The 27,350-nt window shown below is 41.8% G+C and overlaps 2 protein-coding genes across 10 annotated transcripts in view; both read left to right on the plus strand.

Moving 5' to 3' along the window:
• Positions 1-13,957, plus strand: part of DSTYK (dual serine/threonine and tyrosine protein kinase) — a 61,327-nt gene extending 47,370 nt beyond the window's left edge. For both annotated transcript variants that reach the window (XM_032792488.2, XM_032792489.2), the window contains 8 exons: positions 616-792; positions 1,200-1,329; positions 2,414-2,570; positions 3,339-3,471; positions 5,209-5,322; positions 5,882-5,996; positions 7,008-7,142; positions 9,419-13,957. In XM_032792488.2, coding sequence (XP_032648379.1) covers positions 616-792; positions 1,200-1,329; positions 2,414-2,570; positions 3,339-3,471; positions 5,209-5,322; positions 5,882-5,996; positions 7,008-7,142; positions 9,419-9,606 — 1,149 coding nt within the window. In that variant the 3' untranslated portion in view covers positions 9,607-13,957. The remainder of the gene's footprint in view (positions 1-615; positions 793-1,199; positions 1,330-2,413; positions 2,571-3,338; positions 3,472-5,208; positions 5,323-5,881; positions 5,997-7,007; positions 7,143-9,418) is intronic.
• A 1,549-nt stretch (positions 13,958-15,506) lies between these two features.
• RBBP5 (RB binding protein 5, histone lysine methyltransferase complex subunit) overlaps positions 15,507-27,350 on the plus strand; it is a 187,613-nt gene continuing 175,769 nt past the window's right edge. For 7 of the 8 annotated variants that reach the window (XR_012655709.1, XR_012655710.1, XM_075064885.1 and 4 more), the window contains exons 1-12: positions 15,542-15,786; positions 17,189-17,214; positions 18,075-18,247; positions 19,052-19,192; positions 19,816-19,978; positions 20,572-20,681; positions 21,452-21,571; positions 22,009-22,162; positions 22,274-22,345; positions 22,970-23,087; positions 25,462-25,531; positions 26,247-26,476. Coding sequence is in view for 6 of the 8 variants with exons in the window: in XM_075064885.1 (XP_074920986.1) it covers positions 15,768-15,786; positions 17,189-17,214; positions 18,075-18,247; positions 19,052-19,192; positions 19,816-19,978; positions 20,572-20,681; positions 21,452-21,571; positions 22,009-22,162; positions 22,274-22,345; positions 22,970-23,087; positions 25,462-25,531; positions 26,247-26,476 (1,396 nt within the window). In the remaining 2 variants the exon portion in view is untranslated. Of the gene's footprint in view, positions 15,787-17,188; positions 17,215-18,074; positions 18,248-19,051; positions 19,193-19,815; positions 19,979-20,571; positions 20,682-21,451; positions 21,572-22,008; positions 22,163-22,273; positions 22,346-22,969; positions 23,088-25,461; positions 25,532-26,246; positions 26,477-27,350 lie in introns of all 8 variants that reach the window. The other variant, XM_032792484.2, reaches the window with a different exon arrangement.

The raw sequence follows: 27,350 nt of genomic DNA on the forward strand, positions 1-27,350 counted from the left end.
CAGCAAAGAATGCTGTGGCATCTTATAGGCTAACAGACGTTTTGGAGCATGAGCTTTCGTGGGCGAAGACCCACTTCATCGGATACATGTCATGTCACATCACGTCACATGCATCTGATGAAGTGGGTCTTCACCCACGAAAGCTCATACTCCAAAACGTCTGTTAGCCTATAAGGTGCCACAGCATTCTTTGCTGCTTGTATAGTAACTGTGATTCTTCAAGATGTGTTGACCAGAAGGATGCCATGACCCACTCTCCTTCCCTGATGATTGGAGTCCTGCTCCTAGGGAATCCCTATTGGAAGGAATGGAGTACAGGTGCAGCTGGCCCTGCCTGCTTAGCTACAGGGAGCAAGGGGGTGCTTGGACTGCAGATTTGGTCCCAGTGAAACAGTGCTGTTGAAAAGAAACTGGACTTGTGCACATAGGGCACCTGCATGTCAAGAGTAAAAGCTGTCTGGGCAACACATCTCAAAGAACCGTACTTGCTCTTCTTTCTGAATCTGATTCTGCCCTCAGATCAACGCTTAAGATTTCAGAAGAAGTAAGTAGCGTATGAGGCCTGAGGGCAAGATTTGGCCCTTCAGTTTAATTGGTTTAATCCTGTTCTGTTAGATAATTCAGCGGATTACCTGGGTCAGCCCACCTGCTATCACCATGGAGTGGAAGCGGAAAGTAGCTCAGGATGCTATTGAGAGCCTCAGTGCCTCCAAGCTGGCGAAGAGCATCTGCAGCCAATTCCGGACCAGGCTAAACAGCTCTCATGAGGCTTTTGCAGCCTCTCTGCGACAGGTAGGTGTGGGGCTGTGAGGTGGGCAGTGCAAATGCAGAGCACCATAAGGAGAAACAAATTGGGGTTTCTGTATAGTGCCACTCCAGGAAACCAGAACTGTCACAAGTGATATGGCCAAAGGATGGGGCAGAATAGTCAGCCCATTGCCGTCGTCTTCAGTGTGGAAGTATTGCCTAACTAGTGGTAGACACTCTGGCTTGTGATGCTTAGCTTGCCATGCTGATGAAGCCTAACTTGGAGCCCTCCCTGCAATGAAGTGGGTGCCCTAATGAAATGACCCATCTTGAAAATGGGACCCCATATGCTCCAGTGTCTTACCTTGCTTTCACCTTTTTGCTTCTGTGTGAGGCATGTGACCATGTAGAATGACTCTACATGTACCATCTCTGGCCTTCTGTCTTGGTAGCTAGAGGCTGGCCATTCAGGCAGGCTGGAGAAAACGGAAGACCTTTGGCTGAAGGTGCGGAAAGAACATGCCCCTCGGCTAGCCCGCCTCTCGCTGGAGAGCAGGTCTCTGCAGGATGTGTTGTTACACGGTGAGCACCTGTACCTGATCTTCTTTCCAGAGTCTCTTGGGAGGGTGTCTTGGATTAGTTCTATCCTGCTTCTGCAGGGGTTGGGGGAGCAAGGGCAAGGGGGACTCCTCATCTAGCTGTAGATTATTATACAAGAATAGTGTTGGCTGGAACACTAGTTTTCTTCGAGCTTTGCTTCTAATTGACACGTGCCAACTAAGTCCAAGTATTGGGTATGGTTGCTTCTAATCCTGCAGGACTATAAAAGGGAAAAACCTCACTCATCTTCTAGTATAGGACTTTGTGGGAAGGCTGATCGGAGGCAGTAGGATAGCTAAAAACAATTAGTTTGTAGATCCAAAACTGGGAGCGTTCTATGGGGGGAGGTGTAAATTAGAGAACTCTTTGCAAGACTAATTGTTTAAATCAAATATACTTCAATGCTGTGCTCACTTTTAAAAAGAAAAACTTTACTACAAATTTGTGGGCATAACAAGAACTTTTAGGAAGGCTCAATAAAAGCGCAGAGAGTTGTTTTGAAGACTTAGTCTTAAATCCTCTGAAAGACTCCCTGGGACGATTCGTAGGATTGATAATGGGATATAGAACCTTCAGTCTCTGTGGTTATGGGATCAAATCCAGACTTTGTGGGTACTGACCAAAAAGCTTCTCTGAGGGTTATGTGGCTTGTATGCTGCTAGCTGGAATGAGTCCTGTTCACTTACAGACTGTTGCTAGATGTCTCCCTTGTTGGCAGTCTCAGATTAGACAAAGGATCGAATGAGCAATGAAGATAGAACACCCCTTTTTCCTCTTTGGTACCTCAGCATATGGGGGTGAGTCTCTCCTGCAGGAGAGTCCAGAGAGAGCTTGTACAGGGCTGTTACTTGTTCTGCAGATGAATATTGTGACCTATACCAGTTCCAGTCCAGCACTGACCTAACAATTTAAACTACCTGATTTCAAGAAGGACTCACCTACCACCCCCTGAATGTGAAATACTAGTCCAGTTCATGGCATCATCATAGCCAGATACTTATGCTAGAAGGGAAGAACACGGAAACTTTTCTTCTGATCAGACTGACACATTGCTGTGTGTTTGCAGGTAAACCGAAGCTAGGCCGTGAGCTGGGCCGAGGGCAGTATGGAGTGGTGTACTTGTGTGATAGTTGGGGGGGCCATTTCCCATGTGCACTCAAATCAGTCGTCCCTCCAGATGAGAAGCACTGGAATGACCTTGCACTTGAGTTTCACTATATGAGGTGTGTATTGGTAAACTCTCCGCTGATTTGCAAGTGCCAGCTGAACCTGGTTAGATTCCAGTAGCTATGCAGGCTGGCTTACATGGCTTGAGGCAGAGAGACTTTGGTCCAATGTAGCTCCTTACCACTCCCAGTGACTTGGTCAGTGCTGAGGATTGCCACTAAATGCTGCACAACTTTGACAGTTATCTAGTCCTCACTCAGTGCTACTTGTAGAATAGATAAGACAGTGCAAAGCTCACCTGCTGCCCCTCCTCATCTCTCCCCAGGGCTGATACTCGTGTCTGAAATACTCACATTCCCTGCTGCTTCCTCCAATAAAAGCCCAAAGTTAGTACTGCATGGTGTTGCACGCTTCTCGCTGTCCTGGCCTTGGTATCTAATGTACTGACTCTCCCTTCATCTAGTACTGAGCACTCTTTCTGCCCAAAGTGTGCGATTCTGCATTCACTGAATAAAATGACAGTGGGACTACAATGTAGGAAACATAACCAGCCTTCTCTATATAGAGCTGCCTCTGCTGCAGTGCAGACCTCTGTTACAACACACTGACTCAGTGATCTGTCCTTTGCTGTAGCCAGAGTGGTGATAGCATTGTCCGTCATCTCCTCTCTTACCCTGCTACACTTGTTAAGAGCCCAGATGTTGGGTGTCTTATAAAAGAGACTAGGCTTGATTTAAGAGGGCAGGAGGGGGAACTGGGCAGAATTGTAGTCTAGGGGAATATAGTCACATTGTTTATCTATTGTGCTGATTTTGTTTCTCCAGGTCTTTACCAAAGCATGAGCGACTGGTAGATCTCCATGGCTCCGTGATAGATTATGGCTATGGGGGAGGTTCCAGCATTGCTGTCCTACTGATAATGGAACGGTTGCACAGAGATCTCTATACAGGACTAAGGGTGAGAAGGAAAAGTGGCTGGAAGCACCAACTGAACTCATAAACTGGTGTAGAAGAAAGTTATTGGTCTGTTTACCACTTTCTGGTGTCATTTTCCTCAATATATTTATAACTGAACTTAGTCGGAGCAAGTATGTGTTTATCAATACATGAAAGTCATGTCATGCATCCATATACAATCTCGGCAGCACTCAAAGTACTTAGAATGGCAAATTACTTAACTGTGACTGCTGCAAATTTTTGTGTTTGCATGTAAAATGTAGCTTTAGCTAGGTCTGGTCTGTGATTCAAACAGTCAGGAACCTAAATGCTCGAGTGGACAGTATCCTTGATTTGTAAAACTTGGGCTAGAGAACAACCATAAAAATACATCTGAGCACATTCTTGGAGAACTCTTGACATAACTAGACCCAGTTTTAATTATGGAAGCTGCTAAAACATTATAGATCCAATTCTCCTTTATATGAAGGCCCTCTTATGCAGCTGGAGAGGTGTAAAGCGACGTTAGTGTAGCTGAGAATTCAGGCCTGCAAATGGCCATTTGAAGTAGAAGAAGCTGTGTTGGCCTATTTTACATAGGCTACCATACTGCCAGTGTGTCTGACAGTGAACGTCTCCTAAAAGGGATGTCATTAGCTGAAGGCTCAAATGCTAGATGGAATCAGTACTTGAATTTCCCAAGGTATAACTCTCTCAGCTTTTATGTGAGAGGTCCTGTTCAGGTGACTTTTCAGATTGCTTTTTGCGGCTATGTTCTGTAGCACCTTACACTTCCAAAATCCCTCTCAGGCCAGAGAAAATTTTGGGGGAATCACTTCATCGATGCAGCCAAACTGAAGCACATCCAGCTGTGGGGTGGAACACAGCAGCTGTCTAACAGAACAGTGATGCTAGACTTTTTGGACCAGAAAGCGAAGAACACTTTTTTTTGCTTGACAAACCCAATTGAACAGTTGATGCTTCAAACCGTTGTAAACAGCGCAAAGCTGGGATGGTGTGCCCTGTGTCAGTGTAGCAGTAGAACAGACAAAACTTAGTTTGATTTAAACACACAAAGGTATAAAATATAGGAATAAAAAAAACTAGATTGTGTGCTGTAGAAGTGAAAGGAAACATAACTTCTTGGAGTAGTGATCTAAAATCAAGATCTTTCTGAAGATCTTATAGTTGCGTTACTGTAATAGTTACATAATGCTTCAATGTGCCTGAGACTACTGTACTGTGTTTTGATTGGCCTATATTGGTAAAGGTGGCATAAGAGATGCTGCATCGCTTGATCTTTAGCAGCTGACAACTTGAAACATCTTGGATACCTTACTTTCAGAAGTCATGTGGCCTTTTTGCTGTTGGCCCATCCATCCCTTTCATCTTGTTGCCTGCAGCCTTGGCTGACTCCATCAAGCAGTTGTTTAATAGCCACTTCGGGAGTAAATAGTGGGATCATGACTGCATGTTTGATTACTGAGCAAAAGAACTAAACAGACTAGGATAAGCAGATACCATGTTCAGAATCTAGTTAAACTAATGTACCAGGATCTTGGCAACAAAAGCAGCTCATGCCAAGTCCATTCCATTGCCTGGCATTCACTCATGGCTCTGGCAGGAGCTCTGTGCATGTGTTAAAGGGTCACTTAGTAGCTAGATAGCATTTACCGGGAAGAACAAGGAAATCCCACAAATACAAAGTAACTTACATTTGTAGGATTAGTAAATCATCCTGTGTACGCCTCTTCCTCAGGCTGGGCTGATACTGGAGACACGATTGCAGATTGCTCTGGATGTAGTTGAAGGGATCCGGTTTCTGCACAGTCAGGGGCTTGTTCATCGGGACATCAAACTTAAAAATGTGTTGGTAAGGGAAATCTTTTTACACTTCACTTTCTTTTGGTTAGTCCCTAAAAGCCTTTTTCTCTCCACTGCCAAAGGGAACTAATAAATTGTTCATAGCATTGGCAGTAAATGAAATAATGGCCTTATTCACTTAGATGTTTCTGTAAGAAGACTTACGAACAAATGCTGTTCACTTTGATAGCACTCTTCATGAACTCTCCACATTCACTACAAATATCAGTGTTACAAGGTCCCTGTGAGCTTTAGAAGCATTATTATTTTGCTAGTGGGATAGTGACTGTGTGAGGATAGTTTGTCACAGCTGGGATTAGATTTAGGACGTTCTGGTTCCCAGTCCTGTTCTCACACTGCTAGACCATACCTCCTGGTTAATACAGATGTAGAAACTTGTAATGTTAGGACAGTAAGAGAGTGTATAGCATCAGTAATTCAGAATAACATACAAACTCCCAACAATTCAAACACGAATACATTTTGTAAAGTTGATTTCAATATGAAAAAGCCAATAATAGGGTTGAAAGCATGATTAACCATCACCTAATGTATGGATGGCTCTACAGCTTGACAAAAAGAATCGTGCCAAAATCACGGACCTGGGATTCTGCAAGCCTGAGGCCATGATGTCTGGCAGTATTGTTGGGACACCCATCCATATGGCTCCTGAGCTCTTTACAGGTAAGGTGGTGAATGGAATCTTCTATTGACTGTCTGCAGCTCCAGTCCCGAAGGCCCAAAATACTGTACTATGCCTTTTAACTCTTGAGGGGGAAAGCCTAGTCAAAACTGTGGTAGACTTCAGTTGCATGTGGTGTGTATTTAACTTCTCCTCCCTGTATTTTCAGTCTAAGTGGTGATGATGATCTCCATTCTTTTTTCCTTTATGAGAAGAGCGGTTACTATGGGATTCATATGACCTACAGAAGTCAATAACAGATTAATACATTGGAAGGGCTATTGGAGGTATTTAGTCTCTCTGGTACAAACCATTTAAAAAAGGTTATCTGTATTTTTAGGGTCTCATAAAGAGTTTCATACAAATTGTAGAAGAAATTTTTAATGCAAAAAGTTGGGGAAACTTATTTCCCATCCTCAAGATGAAATAAGTCTTGACTCAAAATTTGACTCTCGGCATTATAGTTCTAATAACTATTTTTCCTTTTTAAATTTATCCCTCTCCCCCCTGCCCCCTTTCTTTAATTTAAGCCTTTTTTTTTTTTTTTTTTTTTTTTTTTTTTTTTTTTACAGTAGTTCCTAGAGGGCTCAATAAGGATCAGAACCCCATCGTGTTAGGTGCAGCACAAACATGTTACCAGGAACAGCATCTTTTAAGATAGACTGATCACAGCAAACCTGTTTGTGTATACTTCAAAGGGTAACATGCAGATGCTCCTGATTTAATAAGTGTTCATAGTTAACATGCTAGGTTCTGATCCTGAAAAGACTTGAGCATCTGCTTACCTTCTGTATACTGTAAGTAGTCTCATGGGCTTTAATAGGACTGCTCTGCGTGTAAGTCTGTGAACGAGCAGAGGCCTTAAGTTGGTTTCATGCTGTACAATAACACACACCAGGCTGTGATGGAAACACTCAGATTAGTTTTGTACCTTTTATTTTATATTGGTTTCAAACTCTGGAGACATTCATTGATCCTGTTGATCAAACCCGTTTGTTGCTTATTTGCCACAGGGAAATATGATAACTCGGTGGATGTTTATGCATTTGGTATCCTGTTTTGGTACATCTGTTCAGGACACGTGAAGTTACCAGAGGCCTTTGAGAGGTGTGCAAGCAAAGACCACCTTTGGAACAATGTTAGAAGAGGTATGTATGATTTTATGCTGCGTTGCTGTTAGATGATCTAGTACTGTGTGAAACCTCCTGGAAAAGTAAATCCTTTTTACCCCCTTAATTTTCCTTAACTAGGAACTGTATTTCCAGTCTCAGCCTCCCTATGGATTTAGTGGCCTTTGAGTAAAAAAGTGCACTGCTGGCTGTCACCATCTAAGAGTATAAATGGGTAGATGGCACCTGACACTTTCCTCTCTAAAGATTAGCTGTAATCTGGGCAGACTTAAGTGGGATATGCTGAAAGCATGTCACTTAAGGTCTAACTGAAATCTCCCTATCTACTGGCAGAGTTCTAAAATAGCTTCCAATAAAACACAACCTGTCCCTGCTGATTACTGTAACTGTGCTAGCACAACGTTTTAAATGCCATTCTTGCCTCAAAAGGACGATGTATTAAGGTTAGAAGGTAGAGTAAACCTCATCCCAGAAACAGCCAGACATGGCATAATCCTTTAAGGACTGCTTAATTCCTTGCTATTTCCAGACGCCATCAGAATCCTTACCCTCAAGTGTTTGACTAAGTGCTAAAACTGTAAAATGCTGGGGATGGTTAATCAGTGGGAGGTTGAAAATTTTTTACAGTGGAAGACTGTTTATTATCGTTTCCCATTCTGAGCAATGAACTTCTGCTTCCCAAGTTAGAAAATAGTTTAACAGGGCAGTTGCTATCCTGTGGTAGCGCATACTTTCCGTGATGAATCTAGTATAAGAAAGTGTCAATGCATTTACCTTCTTAAATTCCTGTCCTCAACTTTTCCATGTAGGAGAGAGAGACTAAATCAAATGGGGTGAGCCATGCATTTTCTCAGAAGGAAGCAAGATGTGCATTCAGTCTTGTGTTCCAGGACCAAGTTCTGCAATTGTTGGCTAGCTACTGAAAATATCTTTTTCCCCTGTACTGTTAAGTCTTTTCGTGTGGCCAGCTGCTTCAGTGGAACTGAATCATGCATGTCCATACTTGGCTTGGTGCCTCCTGCCATTTCCAGCTGTGAGATTTAACAGTACATACTTCTACAGCTCCTAAAACCCTGTCTGAAGTGACTGGGGAAACTGCGTTGGGCACTGTGTATTAATTTAGATGGACTAAATGGGCCAAAAGTATTAATGTAACTCAGTATCAGGAGGTAGCCATGTTAGTCTGTATCCACAAAAACAATGAGGAGTCCGGTGGCACCTTAAAGACTAACAGCTTTATTTGGGCATAAGCTTTTTTGGGGTGAAAAACCCACTTCAGATGCATGGACTGAAAATTAGATACATATCTTATGATCATAAGATATCACAATAACCTATCACAACAAATGTTGATGAGAAAAGGTAAGAAAGGGAGGTCGGCAGACTGAATTAGTCCAAACAAAAAGCCCTATTGCTATAACCCAAGGACTGTTAAGATTGTGCCTGGTAGACAAGAAAACTGTAGTACCAAATATCAGTAGATCAAAGCTGGTATGTCAGAAACTAGGTCTAATTGGTGGACCAAATCGTGAGCGGATGAGCTATAACACACACCACTCCTGTTTAGGGTCAATAATGAAAAAAGACTTGGGGAGGGGGAAAAAACTGGCTATGGGAGGGAGCGTCGCCATCCTGGCTGCCACCCCGCAGGATCTCTTGGGTCTCTGGCCTTCGTCATCGTGATCCTGAGAGGGGGACCCAGATGAGATCACCGACTCTACTGGTCCAGCTAAATCCCAAATACCACCTGGGATGAAACAGGATTGACCTTTAACCACCACCAGCCCATCTCAACTAACTTCTCCTTTCTCTCAAAAGGACAGTTATTTATCATTGTAAAACTGTCAAACAGAGGGATGGCCCTTCTAAAACTCCTCAGTGAAAGGGAATAAAGGATATTAATTGAAAGCCCTATTTAATATTTTGTTCTTCTTTCCTGTATCCTTTATTAAAGGTTTAAAAGGATTTTTAATGGTTTTTGCACCGTATCACTAAGTGACCAGATGTTCCTGTATACCAAACCTCAGACCTTGTTTAACACTGTTTAATGTTGGATACTTATGATCCAAGGCTCGCTTTTCCCAGGGAAGCTCCTAATATTAGGATAAATTTCTAGGCCCAGTTATCACAACAGCACCTTCTTTACTAGGAGTGTCTTGAGAACTGCTAACACTTACTCTTCCCTGGCCACTATAATTTGAGCCAAAGTGATTAACATCAAAGGATCTCCTATGCCTATTTAGTCAGGATTTTCTCCCGTTTCCAGCCCCTGTTCTTTCTTTTTCATTTTCCAGGAGTACGCCCAGAGCGCCTCCCTGCATTTGATGAGGAATGCTGGCAGCTGATGGAAGCTTGCTGGGATGGAGACCCTTCCCAGCGTCCCCTCCTGGGCATTGTCCAGCCCATGCTGCAGAGGATCATGGACAGACTCTGCAAGTCAAGCTTTGAACAGTCAAACAAAGGGTTAGATGATTCTACTTGAAGGAAACAAGCAAGAACTGTGTTTTATTATGGGAGAACTCTGACCCCCTACTTGCAGATATCTTCTTTGAAGAAGTAGCTCTTGCTGGGTAACAGGAGTTGCACTGGAGCAAACAAAAGATGTTTCGCCTCTGAGAGCATTGTGGACATTCCAACTTGGGTAGCAGCCAGAAAAATCCACTCCAGTGCACAAGTTACCCTGGCCCCCATTTTTATTACAATAAGTGAATAAATAAAAGATGGAGAATCCAGGCCATTTGGACTGCAAGGGATCTCTGCTAATCCCCTCCAGACTGACAGAAGGAAAAGCATCTGGTGCTTTAGGTAGCAATTGAGTCACTAGGTATTTATTACTGCAGTTCTCACACAGTGGTAATGATTGAAACAAAATATCTTCCGTCTGCTGCTATCTGTGGTTGACCTTTAGTATATCCACCAGCTTTCCTTATCCTCAGAATTTGAGCTTGGATGGTTTGGGGGACAAATGACAGTAACTACCTGGGGTGAGGCCCTTAGGCTACAAGGGGTGGGGGGAATATGAGTGTCATTGTGCATTAGCTGCTTACAACACTCAGTATGTTTACATTGACAGGATCAAAGCATCCACACTCTACCTAAGGGGGAATTTCTGCATTCCACTGCAGCAGGAATACCCCCAAAATCATAAGCTATCTGACTTTTTTTTTTTTTTCTTCCTTCCTCTTACTTACTTGTAACCTGAGACCACTTTTTGTAAACAAGTTATTGCTTCAAATAACTCTGCTTAATAGTGGTTGTTGGGGTGTTTAACCTGGCCTTTCTTTTGGTAAGATGGGGACTTCAAACAAATGGTTCAGAGAAATTGCACATAGTATTTATAGAAACACAAAACATCATTAGCAACTATTGACTGATGTCCAAACTCACTGGAAAATTACCAGTTTGTGTTTTTAACTAAAATGCTTTCCTTGTTTTGAACTAAGTGTAAAGGCAATGATTTTAAATTCTGCTATTGACATTTTAAATAAGATTTCTTCAACTTTTTAAAGTCATTTGCTGGGTGAAAAAGTACCCAAGGGAAAACAGGTCTGCCATTCTTCAGTGAGGGGGTGGAAGGGTGCAGGGGTTGCTGTGTCCACATCTGATCTCTTCACTTCCTTGGGCTTTGCAGTTTGGTTGTATTAAAAATTGGAGGTCAATTGCAGGGGGTGTGTAAGGCAGGACAGTCCTGATAACCCTTACATGAAGGGCTCCTTCTGAAAACACACCCTTGCCACAGTGTTTCCTCTGCATTTGGTTGGGCAAGGTTGATACTTTAAAGTGCTTGGGATAGGTGGGGGGCGTGGGAGGGTAGAAGGAGGGAATCTGAATGGAGAACACCTTTTGTATGTGTGAGGAAACTGATTACTTGGCAGTTTGTCCCTAAGTATAACAACACCCCCCAGTGCAGGAGATGGGGCAGGCAGCGGCTTCATTTTAACGGGAAATCTAGCATGCTGTATGCAAAACCATGCAGGGCTGTGAAATCATTACACCTTGCTGCTGGAATTTACTAGGTGGTACAAAGCAAGATTGCAACCAGTCCCCTCTTGCCTGCTAAACAGCTTGAACAGAGGAGAGAATAAATAACCCTGCAGTGTTACTCAGCAGTCTAGTTTAACCCATCTTCTGCATTCAATAAAACTGAAATAATGCTTTTTAAAAAAAGATTGCTTTTTACTTAATTACAGACGATGGCATAAAAACTGTCGTCATAGTTCCATAGACAGATTGCAGCCTCTCCAGTAACTTGCATGGAAATGGGCAGCAGCTATAAATCACATGCACAGAAAACCCAATCTCTTTTCAAAGCAGGATTATTACTAGGAACTTCACTGCCTTGGTGTAGATCTATGCCGCCAATGACTTTAACAGTATTAATCAGTTTTATATCCGTTTACCTTGTCCAATGGTGGCTAGTAACTATGTTGAGAACTAGAGTCTAGGTTAGTATTTTTGCAGCTATAGACATAGTTTGTGTAACTAAACAAAAAAATAAATGAATAAAATATAAATCTATATATGCAATTCCAGAAATGTCTTGTATAGCTTTCTCCTTTGTGGCACCTTCCTGACTTTTTTTTTTATCCTGTGCCTTTTTAATGCTGATTGTAAGTACTTTGAAATCCCTTTTTTTAAAAAATAATAATAATAATTCCCCTGGGATTGTTCTATGTATCCACCACACATAGACCTGCACAAGTTTTCCCACATTTAATACACAGCCACTTTCCTACACACTTTTTTTCTGTTGGGCACTTGACCTGTTGCAAAGCAGATTTCACATCTTTTGTTTTTGCTTCAAAAGTAAGAACTCTTCAATAAAGCAAAGGAAAAACAAGATGCATAAACGATCCCATTAAAAGGCTCTACTAGCTAACCAAAGATAGTTGTATGTGAGTTTAATTCTAGCAGACTGAAAGCAGTAACAAACTTGGATATTTGTTAATATTGTGTAATTGACAGCTAGCCTTGTATAGAAATACAGAGCCTATCATATGAAGCAGCCTTCATGGCCTGTGGATGAATAGATAGATGTACCATAAAATACTTAAACACTAGACTGTAAAATGTACCCTCAACTGTTAAGCATGTAGAAAGAGTTCAGTGTTGTTTAACAGGAATTCTGGTGGCTTCTATTTGTATGTGGACCCAAATCAGTGGTGAGTGCCAGTAAAATAGTGTCGTCATTGTCTTATTTTAAACAAGACACTCTGCAAAAGACAGAAATCCTTCAAAAGGCTCAGGCTGACTTAATGTGCATTGCAAAAATATACAAACCAATGGCACTCTTTGCCCCCCAAATCCACTATTCCTACCCAGCTTTCACTTCAGGCCTCTCTAAAGATGCACAGGTGGGGTTTAGACCTAAAAGGATTTGAATGGAAGCTTTGTTTACATAGCTGCATTGTGAGGTTTACGTTCTGCCACTAATTTGGTGGCCATACCAGGTGCTCCAGTATAATGCTTATTCTTCAGTGAGTTGGAAGCATGTAAAAATAGGATAAAACTAGTTTACTCAGCAAATGTAGTTGCAAGGTTAAGACTTAAACTTGAAAGCTGCTAGTAGCTTACTGGGCAGAGATAAGAGCCACTCATCCCTGGCTGATTTACCAAGGTAGCAACTCTTCAGCTGTTGCTCTGTCCAGGGTAAAAGTGGCTCGATTGTTTCATACACTACATATTGTGGAATGAGATGGAAGAAAATGCTTCCTAAATGCAGTGGAAGACTGGTTCATAATGATGCTGGAGGACTCCAGTCTCAGTGTTCTGATGCTTTGCCACTGCTGTTACTCTATAGCTGTCAAATGTACTGTATATCTGGATCTGTAGGACATTTTCTTTGGCTGGGCAACTGCTGGTTGGTGGGTGGGGGATCCAAACGTATCTAAACCTACTTGAGAGGGTTGCTAATTACATTAAGCAAACTCTACAACTTGCTCATTCCTTTTTAACTAAAAAGCAAGCTGCTCCAGTTTACGCTTTGCACATTTTTTTTGAATGGTGATGCTAGCCTCTTTTCCCCTCCACAGTTTCTTTGGAGGGGTAGAGGATATTTACATTTCTGTTGGCTTACACATGGTGACAAATTGTGTAGAATTTCAGAATGGGATTGAGTAATCCCTTTGCATCCCTTGCTGAAGGAATAGCTGTTCCCTGCTGTTCTCCTTTCCTTTGTGTTCATATTGCATTCTCTGGACTTGCTGGTCCTACTTGAAGATCTAAAAGTGACTTGACTTTTTTTTGTTTAAAATACTTCAATATTACAAGGTTTTCCTCTCCAGGAGAAAACAGGAGCACATCTGCATTTAAAAACTCCCTCAGGGGCTTAAGTAGCACTAATGTTAAAGGTTTTTATTTTTACTTCATGCCCTTTATTTTGGGAGCCTGTTGAACTTTGGCTGACCTGAAGTTCAGTGGTGAAAACTGTTACATTTTCGGGGTTGGGGGAGAAATTAAGAACTGTACAGCTCCATTGTAATGTCTTTAGATTTTGTATTGCTTTTTTATTTTAAACTTTAAAGGACTGATGTATATTACATTGTTAAAGGAAAAGGTAACAAACTTACCAAGTGTGTAGGAAAAAGTGCAATAACCAGGAAATTGACATCAAGACAAACTAAATTTTTTCCCTTGTATTATAACTTTCTGCAGTACTAATTTCCTTTCCTTACCAGGTCCATATGTGTATTTTTAAGAGACGCGACTGTGGGTTAAGCAGGCTTCATTTAGTGCCATTATCAACTGTCTGTCTGTTTTATAGATATTATATATAATTGTTAGAATGCACAGAACACACTGTGCTGTGTAATAAAGGTCACATTAACGTTTTATGTTTTTGCATTGTGTCTGGCTTGTTTTCCCCCTTGACTATATACTCTCCCACCATATGTCTCTTCAGATAAAGTCCATAACCCAAAACTGCCCAGGAGCATTTGCTGGACTCCAGTGAAATGCTGCAAAGCTAAAGCTAGCCCTTGGGATTGACACTGGTTTGCCTCTTCTACCAGTGTAAATGAATAACTACAGGGTTGTCAATAGTTGGACCTGCATAAACCTGGTATGAAATAACTTTCCTCTTGTACTCTGCTATGGAGAAAACTTTGGAATGGATAAGTAGTGCTCTGAGCTGATGCTTTCTGCACAAGCCCCTTATTTTGGTCGTGCTCCCTCTCAGTCAAATACTGTGTTACCTTCCCTCTCAGGAAGCTTTCCAAATTAAGTATTGTTATGGCTGTAGCTTTTACTGAGCAGAGTAGCCAGAAGAAGTTTATTCCCATGTGGTAGCTATGAGAGGTGACTTCTATTATCTATCTAAAACTCCTGTAATGACCCCATAGTGCTTCTCTGCAGCTCAACCTTGTAAGCTGTCTCCCTATCTAATGATCAGCCTTGCATAAAGTGAGAGCCCAAGCAGAATGAAATGACTGACTTGGTAACAGGCAATAAATGTGGCTTTCATCTTACAGGTAAGTTAGTAAAACATACTTCCTGCCTGTGTCTGATACTAGTACCATAGGCTGTCTTAGTTTCTCTTTTTGTGTGTGTGTGTGGGGGAGTGGGGTAAGATATCGTGTCACCTAATGACGGGGAGATCTTGCCCCTTACTTTTACTAGTTTGTCAAGTTTCTTAAGTTGCCCTTCAGAAATGGCACACTTCCTCTTTTTAAGCAACTGGTCTGCTGGAGAGCAGAATCCTCTAGTGCAGAATTCTATAGCAACCTGGGGGAGGAGTAATGAGAGCCACTTAAATGAATAAAGGGAAGCTGCTTATCAATTGCTCTAGATGTGTGCTTCATACAGGTCCAGCTTCTCTTTCAAAGCTGGAGTTAAGTCAGTGTCACTCTATCTACCAAGAACAACGACAAGCTAGTGCTACCTTAAAGACTAAGTCTGTGGATACAGACTACCGGAGCAATCCCTTCGATTTTTTTAACAAGCTCCGTTACAGAACTGGTTAAGCAGGGGCCGAGGGCAGGATACAGCAGCACCAGCCTGCTTTTACCAATGAGTGAGGTTAGCTATTTAGTAATCTCTGTGCAGGCGGAGAACAGAATTCAGGAAAAATTCTGCTCTTGATTGCTGTTTACACTCGTACAGCCCCGCCATGGGGCTATTGCACAAACCGGACCAATGCCCAAATCAAAAGTCTGAGCGTTAGAGAGCGCTACCGCGTTGGTGCTGTACGGTATCTTAGGAGCCTGGAGCAGAGCTTGCCCCCCCTAGGCTCTCGCTCCCAGCAGGGCAATGGGGAAGCCAATTAGCCTAGTGGAGTTCCTGCTAAGCGAGGCTCCACTCCCCCACCTCCTCGCAGCCGTGCCAGAACCCCTCCCCTTGTGCACCGGAACCTCACTCGCGGCTGTCTGCTCCCGGTAGGAACCTTTTCCCAGGGCACCATTGCGGGGTGGCCACGGCGGTGCCTGGCCCCGTAGTCCGCGGCCCAGCTGGCGGAGCTGTGCTTCCCCTCCACCCCGCTCTCCAGAGCCGGCCGAGAGGAGAAACAGAAGTCTGGGTGGGAGGCCGCGAGGAGGTCCGCGGGTCGGGGCAGTTTATCAGGCAGCGCTTGGGGCAGCCGCGTTCAAGGAGGAGGCCCCCGGGGTCTTTGACGGTGAGCGGTGGGGACGGAGCGAGACAGCGGCCAAGATGAACCTGGAGCTGCTCGGTGAGTGGACGCTCGCGCTTTGCCCCCCCCCCCCCCGCCGGAGTCCCATTTACTCCCCTCCGCCCTAGGGGGCGGCTTCGGAGGCAGCAGGGCGGGGCCTCCTCGGTGGGGTCCCCAGGGCCGGGTCCCGCTTCTGGAAGGCGGGAGGGTCCCCCAGGGGGTGTGCGGAGTCCCGAGGGCTGGGGACAGAGCGGGGGGAAGGGGGGTTCCTGCAGGGTAGGGCCAGCGAGGGGGTTCGCTGGGCTGGCGACAGAGAAGCGAAGGTCTGGTGTGGGGAGAGGGGCAAAGCCCCTTGTGCTGGAGAGTCCAGGCCCCACGAGGTTCCTGGGATGGAGCACTCTCAGCAGAGGGCCCCGTCTCTGCAGTGGGGGCTCAGGTCTGGTCCCCGTTAGTGACACTTGTTGGGTTGTTAGCGCCTGTGTTGTGCTGCTGCAGTTGTCACTCGCTTTTACATCCTTCCCCTTGCCCTGGGAACATGCAGAAACAGCATCTGGTTTGGCTGTCACCCGGAGAAGTAGCACTCCTGTGTAGACAAACTTGCAGGCTGTTCCTATCCCCCCCCACTGGCAGGGGTGTTAAGCAGGTTGAACTTCGTAGCTGTACTGCTCCCCAGAGTGTGGGGCTGTCATTTTTTGGACAGAAATAATTTCTCACCCCCCAATTCAAATTCAGTACTTCAGTTTTATTATTCTGAGAAAAATTCCCATATATGGAATCTGCAAGTAGGAAAATCAGATTTTTTAAGCAAAAACTTGGGACACCTGTTACAAAGAGATTAGGCAGGAAGCTGCATGTTAAAGGGTTTTGACAACTGTTTGGTGGCGACAGTGCTTTCGATTTTCCCCTTTAAACCTGGTCAAGAGGCTGGGCTTACATTAAAAAAACAGATAATGCTAATTTTGCAGTGTAGAATGGCTCAGACTATTTATGGAGGTGGATGAGGTGTCAGCCTGATGGTGGTTCTTGTGCAAACATACTCTTGGTCAGTTTCACCAACACAGCAGTTCATTCATGTAGCCAGAGTCTGTGCAGGTTTATGAAACCTTGGGGGCAGAGGGAAGGAAGAGGGGGAAGAATCTTATTTGGAACAGACCTCGATAGTCAGGTAAGTCTCATTACATCTGTGGTAAAACTTGAAGACCCCCAATGACATATGCATGATTTATCCATGTTAGTTTAAGGTATGATCCTACTGTATGCAGAGTGCCCTTATTACTTATTGTTTGGACTGGGAGTTGAGCATGCTGGTAGGATCAGACCATCAGTGTAATTATAAACCTAATCTATTACGATAGTAACAGCAGACTTGTGTCTAAATGGAAACAATGTGGGATTGTTCAGTATAAAATTATGTGATTTTCATAGAATTTCATTCAAGCATTATGTTTCTGTTTTGTTGCAGAGTCCTTTGGACAGAACTATCCTGAGGTAAATCTCTTTTTTGAGAGGTCATTCTTTCTTAGTTTTTGTTGGATTACTGACTTGATTTTATTTATATTCACTTTTAATCTGTCTTGCATAATTTAATTGTTGTTTTTAAAAAACCAAAAGCCAAACAGGTGAACTGTTACAGGGCTATGCTTAATTGAGGCTTTTAAAATAGGAAAGTCATCATGCCTTGCAAATATATCCGTTCCAAAGTTGGTTGTGCTAAGTATGTGCAGGTCTTGTTTGTAAACAGTCAAGTGGAGTAGGAAAGGGATGGCTGTGTGGGTATAGATCTCTACGTTGAGTAGATCGGTTTTCTTTAAGAATCAAAAAACTGTTCATGAATTGAATGTATTACTTCTATATTATCTTCAAATCAGGTATCAGGCTATTTGACTTAGAAATTTCTCAGGTTGGCTCCCAGAACTCATAAAAAGTACACTCTTACCATAGAACTTGGATTAAAAATAAGTAGTAGCCTCTGTCTTACACCTCTGACGGCTATTTGATTTGTTTTGTTTTGTTTCCCATTTGGCTTGGAGAAGTGGAATTTTAAATATGCTACCTTTTCCCTTTTAAAATAAATTGTGAACATATTTCTGTACTTAGTGAGGTTTAGAAAATGTCCTTTTAAAAGCAATTTCACTCCTACTGACTGGGCTTAAACCTGGTTGAGTGTTCCTTCAAGATCTGGCTACTGATCATCCAAGCATCTGGCTCTTGGTGTGCAACTGAAATCTTGGGTGGTAGCTCATACATTTTGCACTTAAGATTTAAAAGTAGGTAAAGTCAAGTGGGCACAAAGCTTGAAAACAGAAGTTTGGCTTCTCACGGTCTCTTCTGCCATTGTTTATTTCCAGGAGGCTGATGGGACGCTGGACTGTATCAGTATGGCTTTGACGTGTACCTTTAATAGGTGGGGCACTCTGCTTGCAGTGGGCTGTAATGATGGCCGCATTGTCATCTGGGACTTCTTGACGAGAGGCATAGCCAAAATCATAAGTGCCCATATCCACCCTGTCTGTTCTTTATGGTAAGAAATTATCTTATAGAGATTGAATGTGAGTTGAAGTATTATGAAATTTCTGTACTAAACCAGAGTTTATGACAGTCTCCTAAGGGATTATAGTACTCAGTTAATTAAAGCCTCATTCCTTACCTCCCTTCTGAATTTCCTAAGATTCTCTTTCAAGTTCAGAGATTCTCCACTCCTTTGATGTTGGATGCCACTCTTTCGTCTCCGGGTTCCTTTGCCCTATTTTGCCTCTTTTCTCAATAGCTGTGAATGGCTTGCCTTTCAGATTTGATGTGTCAAGACTACTGCATCAAGAACACACTCCTCTAATCTAAAAGAGCTCTCTTTCTGTCAAGAGATGTAATTGGCACTAAAAAACAAAGAATTTTAGATGATACTTTTTCATAAAGCAACTTGGTTCCAAGGTTTCACTCTATTCAGGATTATAATCTGTGTATTAGCATAATATTTCTACTTTGCTGTGAATGGAATTTGGCCAAATCTGTGCTTGCTGTAGGCCAGATACTGTGAGGTGCTGGCCATTCTCAAGACCCACTGAAGTCAACATACAAAAGCAAATAAATGACTGACTAAGCCAGTGCTTCATAGGATCTGATTCTCTTAGTGAGTTTTAAAGAAATGATTTCCATAATCAGTCTGTGGAAACACAAAGATAAAAGCTACATGGAGCTGTCCAGCAGACAGTTTTATAATAGTGACTCATAGTTCTAATAGACTGTTTAAACTTTTTTTTTTTTGTGAGCATAGGTTTTGTGTGTTCTTTTTTTTCCAGAAAGGTTAATATGTTTGTCTCTCTTGCAGCTGGAGTCGAGATGGTCACAAATTGGTGAGTGCTTCGACTGATAACATCGTATCACAGTGGGATGTTCTGTCTGGAGACTGTGACCAGAGGTTTCGGTTCCCTTCACCCATCTTGAAAGTTCAGTATCACCCCCGAGACCAGTAAGTTGTATGGAAAAGATCCCTTTTTAGGGGGCTTTTATGAGCTGAATGAATGCTCTCTTCTCTATAATTGTATAATCATGAAAACATGTTTGTTAGATCTTATAAAAAGATTTTTCTAAAAACCTGAATGTTGTGTCTAGTCCCCCAGATGCTCTCCCTTAAATATGTTAACAATGCGAACAAAATAAAAATGTTTTTGTAATGACTGTGGCCTGCTGAAAAATAGTTTTGGAAAGTGGAATAGGGTAAACAAAAGGATGTGTGTTAACAATTTATTTACAAATTTCTTGTTGAGTTGACATGATCTATACAGTTGGGAAAACATCCATAAAGAGATGTAAACAAAAAGGAAAAAATAAACACCAGATCATATTGTTTTACGATTGTTAGCAAGAATAAGTCAGGAGAAGAAAACAAAAATATTGGGGGTTTTCAGTTAATATCTATTGCTCGTGAATGCAAGAGAGAAGCCAAGGAAACAAAAGAACATGCATCATTCAGCTACGATACAGCCCTGCTTTTCTCAGATTCCTTCAACTTTTTTCATACTTGTAAATGTGAAAATTGGAGACTCTAGGAAAAAAAGACAAACTGTTAACTCTTCCTTTTTTCCTCTGCAGAAACAAGGTTTTGGTGTGTCCCATGAAATCTGCACCAGTGATGCTAACGCTGTCTGATTCAAAACATGTTGTTCTACCTGTGGATGATGACTCCGATCTGAACGTGGTGGCCTCTTTCGACAGGCGAGGAGAATATATCTATACAGGCAATGCCAAGGGGAAGGTGAGACCACACTGTGCTGATGCTCCGTGAGTGAAATAGTTAAAAGAATGCAATTCCTGGTCCAGGTGCCTGACCCTTCTAGGGATGAAGTCCTTTTGTTTTGGTCTGAAACATGTTCCCTGAGAGCTTCTTGAATCATTGCTATTATAATGATGCTGACTTTCCTTGGTAAAGCACCTTGACTCTGTCTTTGAGATCTATAGATAAAAACGGTATTTAAGCACTAAGTATTAGTTGTATTGCTGCTGTTTTTGAAAAGATTTTTAGGGGTCTCTCTCCTTCTAGTGCACATAAACTACATGATAAAAAGTGCTATAGATGTATAATTCTTATCAGAAGTACTGCATAACGTACACCTGCTGAATTAAGCCACTCACCATGAGGTAGATATTCTCCCTATTTTCCTGAGAGACAGCATGAGGCATAGAGTGGGCAAGTTCCTTGTTGCTCAAGGGCACAAGAATTAGTTGCAGAAACAGGAACTAGAACTCAAGAATCCTGACTTAGTCCCTGGCACTATACCTAGATTACACAGCCTCATATTGTGAGTATTAATGAAGATACTGTTTATTTTCTGTTTCTTTAATCTTCAGATATTGGTCTTAAAAACAGATACTCAGGATCTGGTTGCTTCCTTCAGAGTAACAACTGGAACCAGCAACACCACAGCTATTAAATCAATAGAATTTGCCAGGAAAGGAAGGTGAGTAGGAAAAAATTGGAGGTGAATTGAAAAGTTTTAAGATGAATGAATCTTATATAATGCCTGCATCTGTAATTTTCACTCCATGCATCTGAAAAAGTGAGGTTTTTACCCACTAAAACTTATGCCCAAATAAGTCTTTAAGGTGCCACCAGACTCCATGTTGTTTTTGTGGATACAAACTAACACAGCTACCCCCTGATATTCTGCTTTAGGATTTGTGATCTTTTGGATAAAATATTCTGAGTAAAAGAGTGTGAATACTTTGTTGCTATGGCTCCAGAAGTGGTTGCTGTGGGGGATGCATCAGCTACAAAATTTAGGGGCAATCTTAACAGCTATACACTATCTGTTATGTAAATGGAAAATATGAAGAGCTGGAAATGTGACAGAACAGTGTGTTGATTTCACAGTTCTGGCTAGCTTTTAAAGGATAAATTTACTTTTGAATTAAAAGTGGGAGAAATAGAAGGAGATTAATACATCTCTGGCATACATTTTTTTTCTGGTTGGTGTAGGGACATGTTACAAGAAATGTTTTGTTTATCTGGGGCCCAAGCCTGCAAAGTGATGTGTACCTTCAACTCTCATTGACTTCAAGGGGGAGTTGTGAATGCTCCGCCTCTTCTAGATACAGACCTTTAATGTTGAATGTATAATAAAAATTACGGTATTTTACATGTTAGTTTAGGATTTAAAAAAAAATACTTTTTTAAAGTCCTTGTTTCAATGTAATGAACTCTCTTCTAACTGTGGTCTCCCTCCCACAGCTGCTTTTTAATAAATACAGCTGACCGAATAATCAGGGTATATGATGGTCGGGAAATACTAACCTGTGGGCGAGATGGAGAGCCTGAGCCAATGCAGAAGCTTCAGGATTTAGTAAACAGGTAGGAAGCAGCAGAGAGATTAGTGGCTTGAGATATAAAGCTATGTACTTTGGTGTAGCATTCACTGCTCGGTGTGTTCCGACAAAGACTAGATCTCATTTAGGGTGGCCTTTGGTGTAACAAGGGTTTTAAACACACTGTAAGTCACGGGTTTCAAATGAATAAAAGAATTCAATGAACCTCTTACCCAGGAAAACCTTATAACTCTTTCCTGTGAAACCTTTGCTAGAATCCTGTCTTCTCCACATTGCACATTAATGTAACCAGTTGCTTTGTTTTATGAATGGATCACTTGATGATTACCTGTTCTGTTCATTCCCTCTGAAGCACCTGGCATTGGCCACTGTCAGAAGATGGGATATTGGGCTAGATGGACCGTTCGTCTGACCCAGTATGACCATTCTTATGTTCTTATGTTTTTAATTCCCTGCATGCAGGACCCCATGGAAGAAGTGCTGTTTCTCTGGGGATGGGGAGTACATAGTGGCAGGATCAGCACGGCAGCATGCCCTGTACATCTGGGAGAAGAGCATTGGAAACCTAGTGAAAATCCTCCATGGAACCAGAGGGGAGCTGTTGCTAGATGTAGCAGTGAGTGTGTCTCCCATAATTTTTCTGTCAGTTATAATTCTAACAAACTTTCTTAATCCTTTTAAAAATAAACTTTTTCTTTCTCCCCTTTTATCATCTGAATAATTCCAGTGGCATCCTGTCCGACCAATCATCGCTTCCATTTCCAGTGGTGTTGTGTCAATATGGGCTCAGAATCAAGTGGTAGGTGTTTTACAGATTAATTTCTATAGGGAATAGTAGCCAGTTAATTCTCTCTGGGCAGGTTGTATTTTGAGTATTCCGGCAGGTGATGCTCCACAGAATTTTTCTTTACAATATATTACTGAACTAGGTCTTGAGTGAGCAAAATCCTTAAGCGTGTGCTTAACTTTAAGAACAGCAGTGAACATTAAGAAAATGAGTAATCCCTTAAAGTTAGGCCTGTGCTTAAGCACCTTGCTGAATCTGGGTCTTATTGCAGAGCCAGAATTCTCACATAACAGGAGCAGTGTCCTTCTCAATTTATTTGCAGATAACAGATCTGAGAACATAGTCACAAACAAAAATGGTGAAACATAGCATGCATCCTTCTGGTTATGTCCTTATTAATGTGCAAAGATGCTATAAGATTTCAAGAGAGGAAGGAAATAAAAATGACCACAGAAACTCGCTTTTCCAGTGTTTAGTCTACTATGTGACTATGAAGCTCAAAGAGGGGCTGATCTTGTGACAGCGCACATGGTTTGGAGGATTTGGGGGCAGAGCTAGAGTACAATTACACAGATGTCTCACTGCAGCTGCTGCTTCTTTGCACAAGGTAAAGTTCTCTTTGAATTTGCGGTTTAGGAAAACTGGAGTGCCTTTGCGCCTGACTTTAAAGAGCTGGATGAAAATGTAGAGTATGAAGAGAGGGAGTCAGAGTTTGACATTGAGGATGAAGATAAGAGTGAGCCAGAGCAGACAGGTAACATGTAATGCGAGTACGCTTGTAACAGAGATGTGGCTGTAAATGCCAATATTTATTAAATAATTCTTATGTCTGGAGGAATAGTAAGATATGTGATTAAAAGCAGTGGTAGCGAGATGATGGATGATAAAACAAGCTGGGATTATTGGTCGTAGGCAAAGCAACATGCTTCACTTATGCCTTTGTTTCCAAGGTTTATAATTGACATCCAGCACTTCATGTAAAAAATGACTTCAGCACCTATGATTCATAAGGCATACAAAGTGAAATACCTATGCACAAACAAGATATATGCAGTAAGCCTCTTGGAGGGGATCACTATTATTAGTGTGAGAGGAAATGTTGAATTTCAAACAGTAGCAAGGTAACTTCGCCACTTGGTGGTGCCAAAAAAAAAAAAACCCAAAAAACACCCGAGTGAAAGATTGAAACCACCAAAAGGGGGTAGGGTGTTTTTCTAACGTACCCTTAAAATCTTCAGTGTTGGAGATTCCACAACCTCCATAGGCAATTTATTCCAGTGCTTAACTACCCTGACAGGAATTTTTTCCTAATATCCAAGCTAAACCACCCTTGCTGCAATTTAAGCCCATTGCTTCTTGTCCTAGCCTCAGAGGTTAAGAACAACAATTTTTCTCTCTCCTTCTTGTAACCTTTAATGTACTTGAAAACTGTTATGTCTTCTAGTCTCCAAACTAAAGAGACCCAGTTTTTTAATCTTCTCTCATAGGTCATGTATTCTAGCCCTTTAATCATGTTTGTTCCTCTTCTCTGGATATTCTTCAATTTATCCACATCTTTCCTGAAATGTGGCACCCAGAACTGGATAATGTGGGTTTGTTGGAATTGAGAATGGAATCAAATTTGTTATGATTTTAAAAAATTATTTAAATGCAGCAAAAGGCATTTAATGGTGGTTAAGTTTTTCTTATGGATATATATTTTAAAAAAACCTATTTAATCACCTGCAATCTGTAAAATAATTTTAAGTCCATTTTAAAGCATGGTATAGGAAATAGTAATAACTTGAATTATTTACTCATATAAACTTCTATTTTTAGCACTCCTTGTAAGATGTGGTTTATGACTAAATAGAACCAAATATATTTTTGACGTTGTCATAAACAGATAGTTAAGGGTTAATGCCTCTTTTACCTGTAAAGGGTTAAGAAGCTTAGTAAACTTGGCTGACACCTGACCAGAGGACCAATAAGGGGACAAGATACTTTCAAATCTTGGTGGGGAAGTCTTTGTTTGTGCTCTTTGTTTGGGCGTGTTCGCATCTTAGGGCACTAGAAGGACCAACGACTCAATCCAGGCTCTCCAAATCTTACTGAATCAAGCTCTCATGTTTTCAAACTTGGTACAGTAATAAGCAGGCAGCGTGTTAAGTCTTATTTATTGTTTTCTCAAACTTTAAATTGTTCCTTTTTGCTGAGAGATTTTACCTCTGTCTGTGCAACTTGAACTAGCCTAGAGGGTTCCTTGCGCTATAGAATCTGATTACCCTGTACAGTTAATTTTCATAATCCTGATTTTAACAGAGATGATTTTTACCTTTCTTTCTTTTAATTAAAAAGCTTCTTTTTAAGAACCTGATTGATTTTTCCTTGTTTTAAGATCCAAGGGGATTGGATCTGGACTCACCAGGAATTGGGGGGGGGAAAGGAGGGGTGGATGGTTTAAATTCTCCTTGTGTTAAGATCCAAGGGGTTGGATCGGTGTTCACCAGGAACTTGGTAAAAAAGCCTCTCAAGGCTGCCCAGGGAGGGGAAGGTTTTGGGGGGACAGGAACTTTTCCAGACACTGAAATTTCTGGATGGCGGCAGTGTTACCAGATCTAAGCTAGTAATTAAATTTAGAAGTGTCCATGCAGGTCCCTACATCTGTACCCTAAAGTTCAGAGTTTGGGAGGAACCTTGACAGACGTACTACCCTGTAATTTAAGATCCACCTACATTAGGAAATGCTCTGCTGCTTGCAATGGGCTTCCCCTATTTTCTCCCTCAGAAAAAAATGGTTTGGCTGCTGGTGTAGATAAGGGCTAACCCTTTGTAATCATTACAGAAAGCATGCTAGACACCTGCACGTGTCTGCTTACATGGTTTTTACAGATTCCAATGTCAATCAGCTTGACAAGGTAGAGGCTGTATTTTAAAACACTGTTGCTGCTGGATTACTCAGACCCTTAGGGAAGAGGTGAAAAATCTGATTCAGATGTATTCAAGAGAAATGCTCTAGGCCTTTCTGCCTAACTTGGTGATTCTAGATCTCGCATGCTAGAGATTCCGGCATCAGCTAAAGCTTCCTAAGGAGAGAGGTCTCTCTCTTCCCTTTCAGGCTATATTGCTCCATTTCTTTGTTTTCTCAGGTGCTGATGCTGCAGAGGACGAGGAAGTGGATGTAACCAGTGTAGATCCTATTGCTGCCTTCTGTAGCAGGTAATTTTTTTTAAAAAAACTGGAAATCCCAAATATGTGCCCAAGATTCTCTGTGTAATATATAAATTGTACTCCTCCTGTATAGAACACATGTCTGTGTTCTTATTTCCATGTGTTGGGATTTTGCATGTGTTCCCAACAGTGCTGAGAGGAGTTACATGTCTAGAGAATAACTTACTGAGACCAGACTATAGCTGAGTGTACACAATGATTGTATTCTGCAGGCTTACCTGCTGCGCTAGCAAGGTGTAAAACCCTGGCACTTCATGCTAAAGCTCAATCTTTAGTTGGCCTTGAAAACAATAAGATTATAGTCCTAGCCCATTGCTCTCCCTTGTTGTTTCCCCCATATTCCTGACAAACTTCTAAAGATACTTCTATTTCTACCTTTTTAATTTGCCTAATCTTCAAATCTCACATCATAGCCAATGTAATTCCGGACCAGGGAGACCTATGGAAATCCATTAGCACGGCTTTGTGTATCGTGAGGAACACTGTGCCTCCTAGGGGTTAAATGCCTTGCCTCTCCAATGCTTCGCCTTCCCTTCTCAATCTTCTTTGTTGTGGCAATACATATTTTTATTCTCTGGAATAGTCTGGTAACTGTAGTGTCAGTGTGTGACTGCTTCCTGCAGAGACCATCTTACTTTAGGGACCTAGAGAAAAATATATTAAATGTGCATGGTTTAAAACTAAAATATTTCCTGCTTTACAGCGATGAAGAACTGGAGGACTCCAAAGCATTGCTGTATTTACCTATTGCTCCTGAAGTGGAAGACCCAGAAGAAAACCCTTATGGACCCCCACCTGATGCTGTCCAGACCTCCCTAACTGATGAGGGAATAGGCTCCGAGAAGAAGAGGCAGTCATCATCTGATGGACCTCAACCACCAAAGAAGAAACCCAAAATGACCAACATTGAACTGCAAGGAGTGCCTAATGATGGTGAGTGAAAGTTGCCATCATTGTAGTGCCCATTCTGCTTTGAAGATGGGTGTTTCATCTTTGTAGCATTCCCAGCTCCCACCAGTTTCAAGACCAGGTGTTACAAAATCAATCTCTAATCATGCTAATAGTCAAAAACGTTTATGTTGTTTTTGATAGTAGTCGTCTCTGGCCATCACCCTGAACCAAGTTCTGTTATAACTCATATTCTTTTAGGAATGAATGAAATCATTCTAAAACAATGGTTTTTAGTGCTCTTTGTACTTCATTCATTAATCTGCTCATTTAGCCATAGTAAGATAAATTGGAAGAGCTTTACCATTAAATAAAGCACTTCTATCTCTGCTAGCCCCCACATAGAAATAGAATTAGAGTCTAGGTCTACACCAACAGAAATACAGCATTATATGGCGGTAGGTAAATATGGCGAAGCCCAAGTATATTAGAGTTCATAAGTAGGACCAGGAATAGCAAAATACATTTCTTCTGTGTTTGTGCCACTGTATTTTGCCTCAGAGGCCCAACTTCTGCTAAAACTGAATTTGTCTGTGTGATAAAAAGCTGACCTTCATCCTGTGGGAAAGCGTTCTTTCCAGTAGCATTGATTTAGCTGTTGGAGACGGTGACACTTTTAGGCCAATGGTGGCTGCAGTAATCATTGCTTATAATCCTAGTCCCTGTTTTGCCCTCACTCCTCTGATTTCATGCAGCCAAAGTGATTGGGGTGTTTGGTCTTATTTCTTGAAATGACTACACTGATCCATCTTTTACAGATTTTAAAGAAAGTGTTTTCCTTCTTGTAAATCCCATCTTGTGACATCAGAGATGTGAGGGGAGTGGTGGGTCAGGTGACTTCAATTTGCCACTCCAATGG

Source organism: Chelonoidis abingdonii, chromosome 4 (assembly GCF_003597395.2).
Source record: "Chelonoidis abingdonii isolate Lonesome George chromosome 4, CheloAbing_2.0, whole genome shotgun sequence".
NCBI lineage: Eukaryota > Metazoa > Chordata > Testudines > Testudinidae > Chelonoidis > Chelonoidis abingdonii.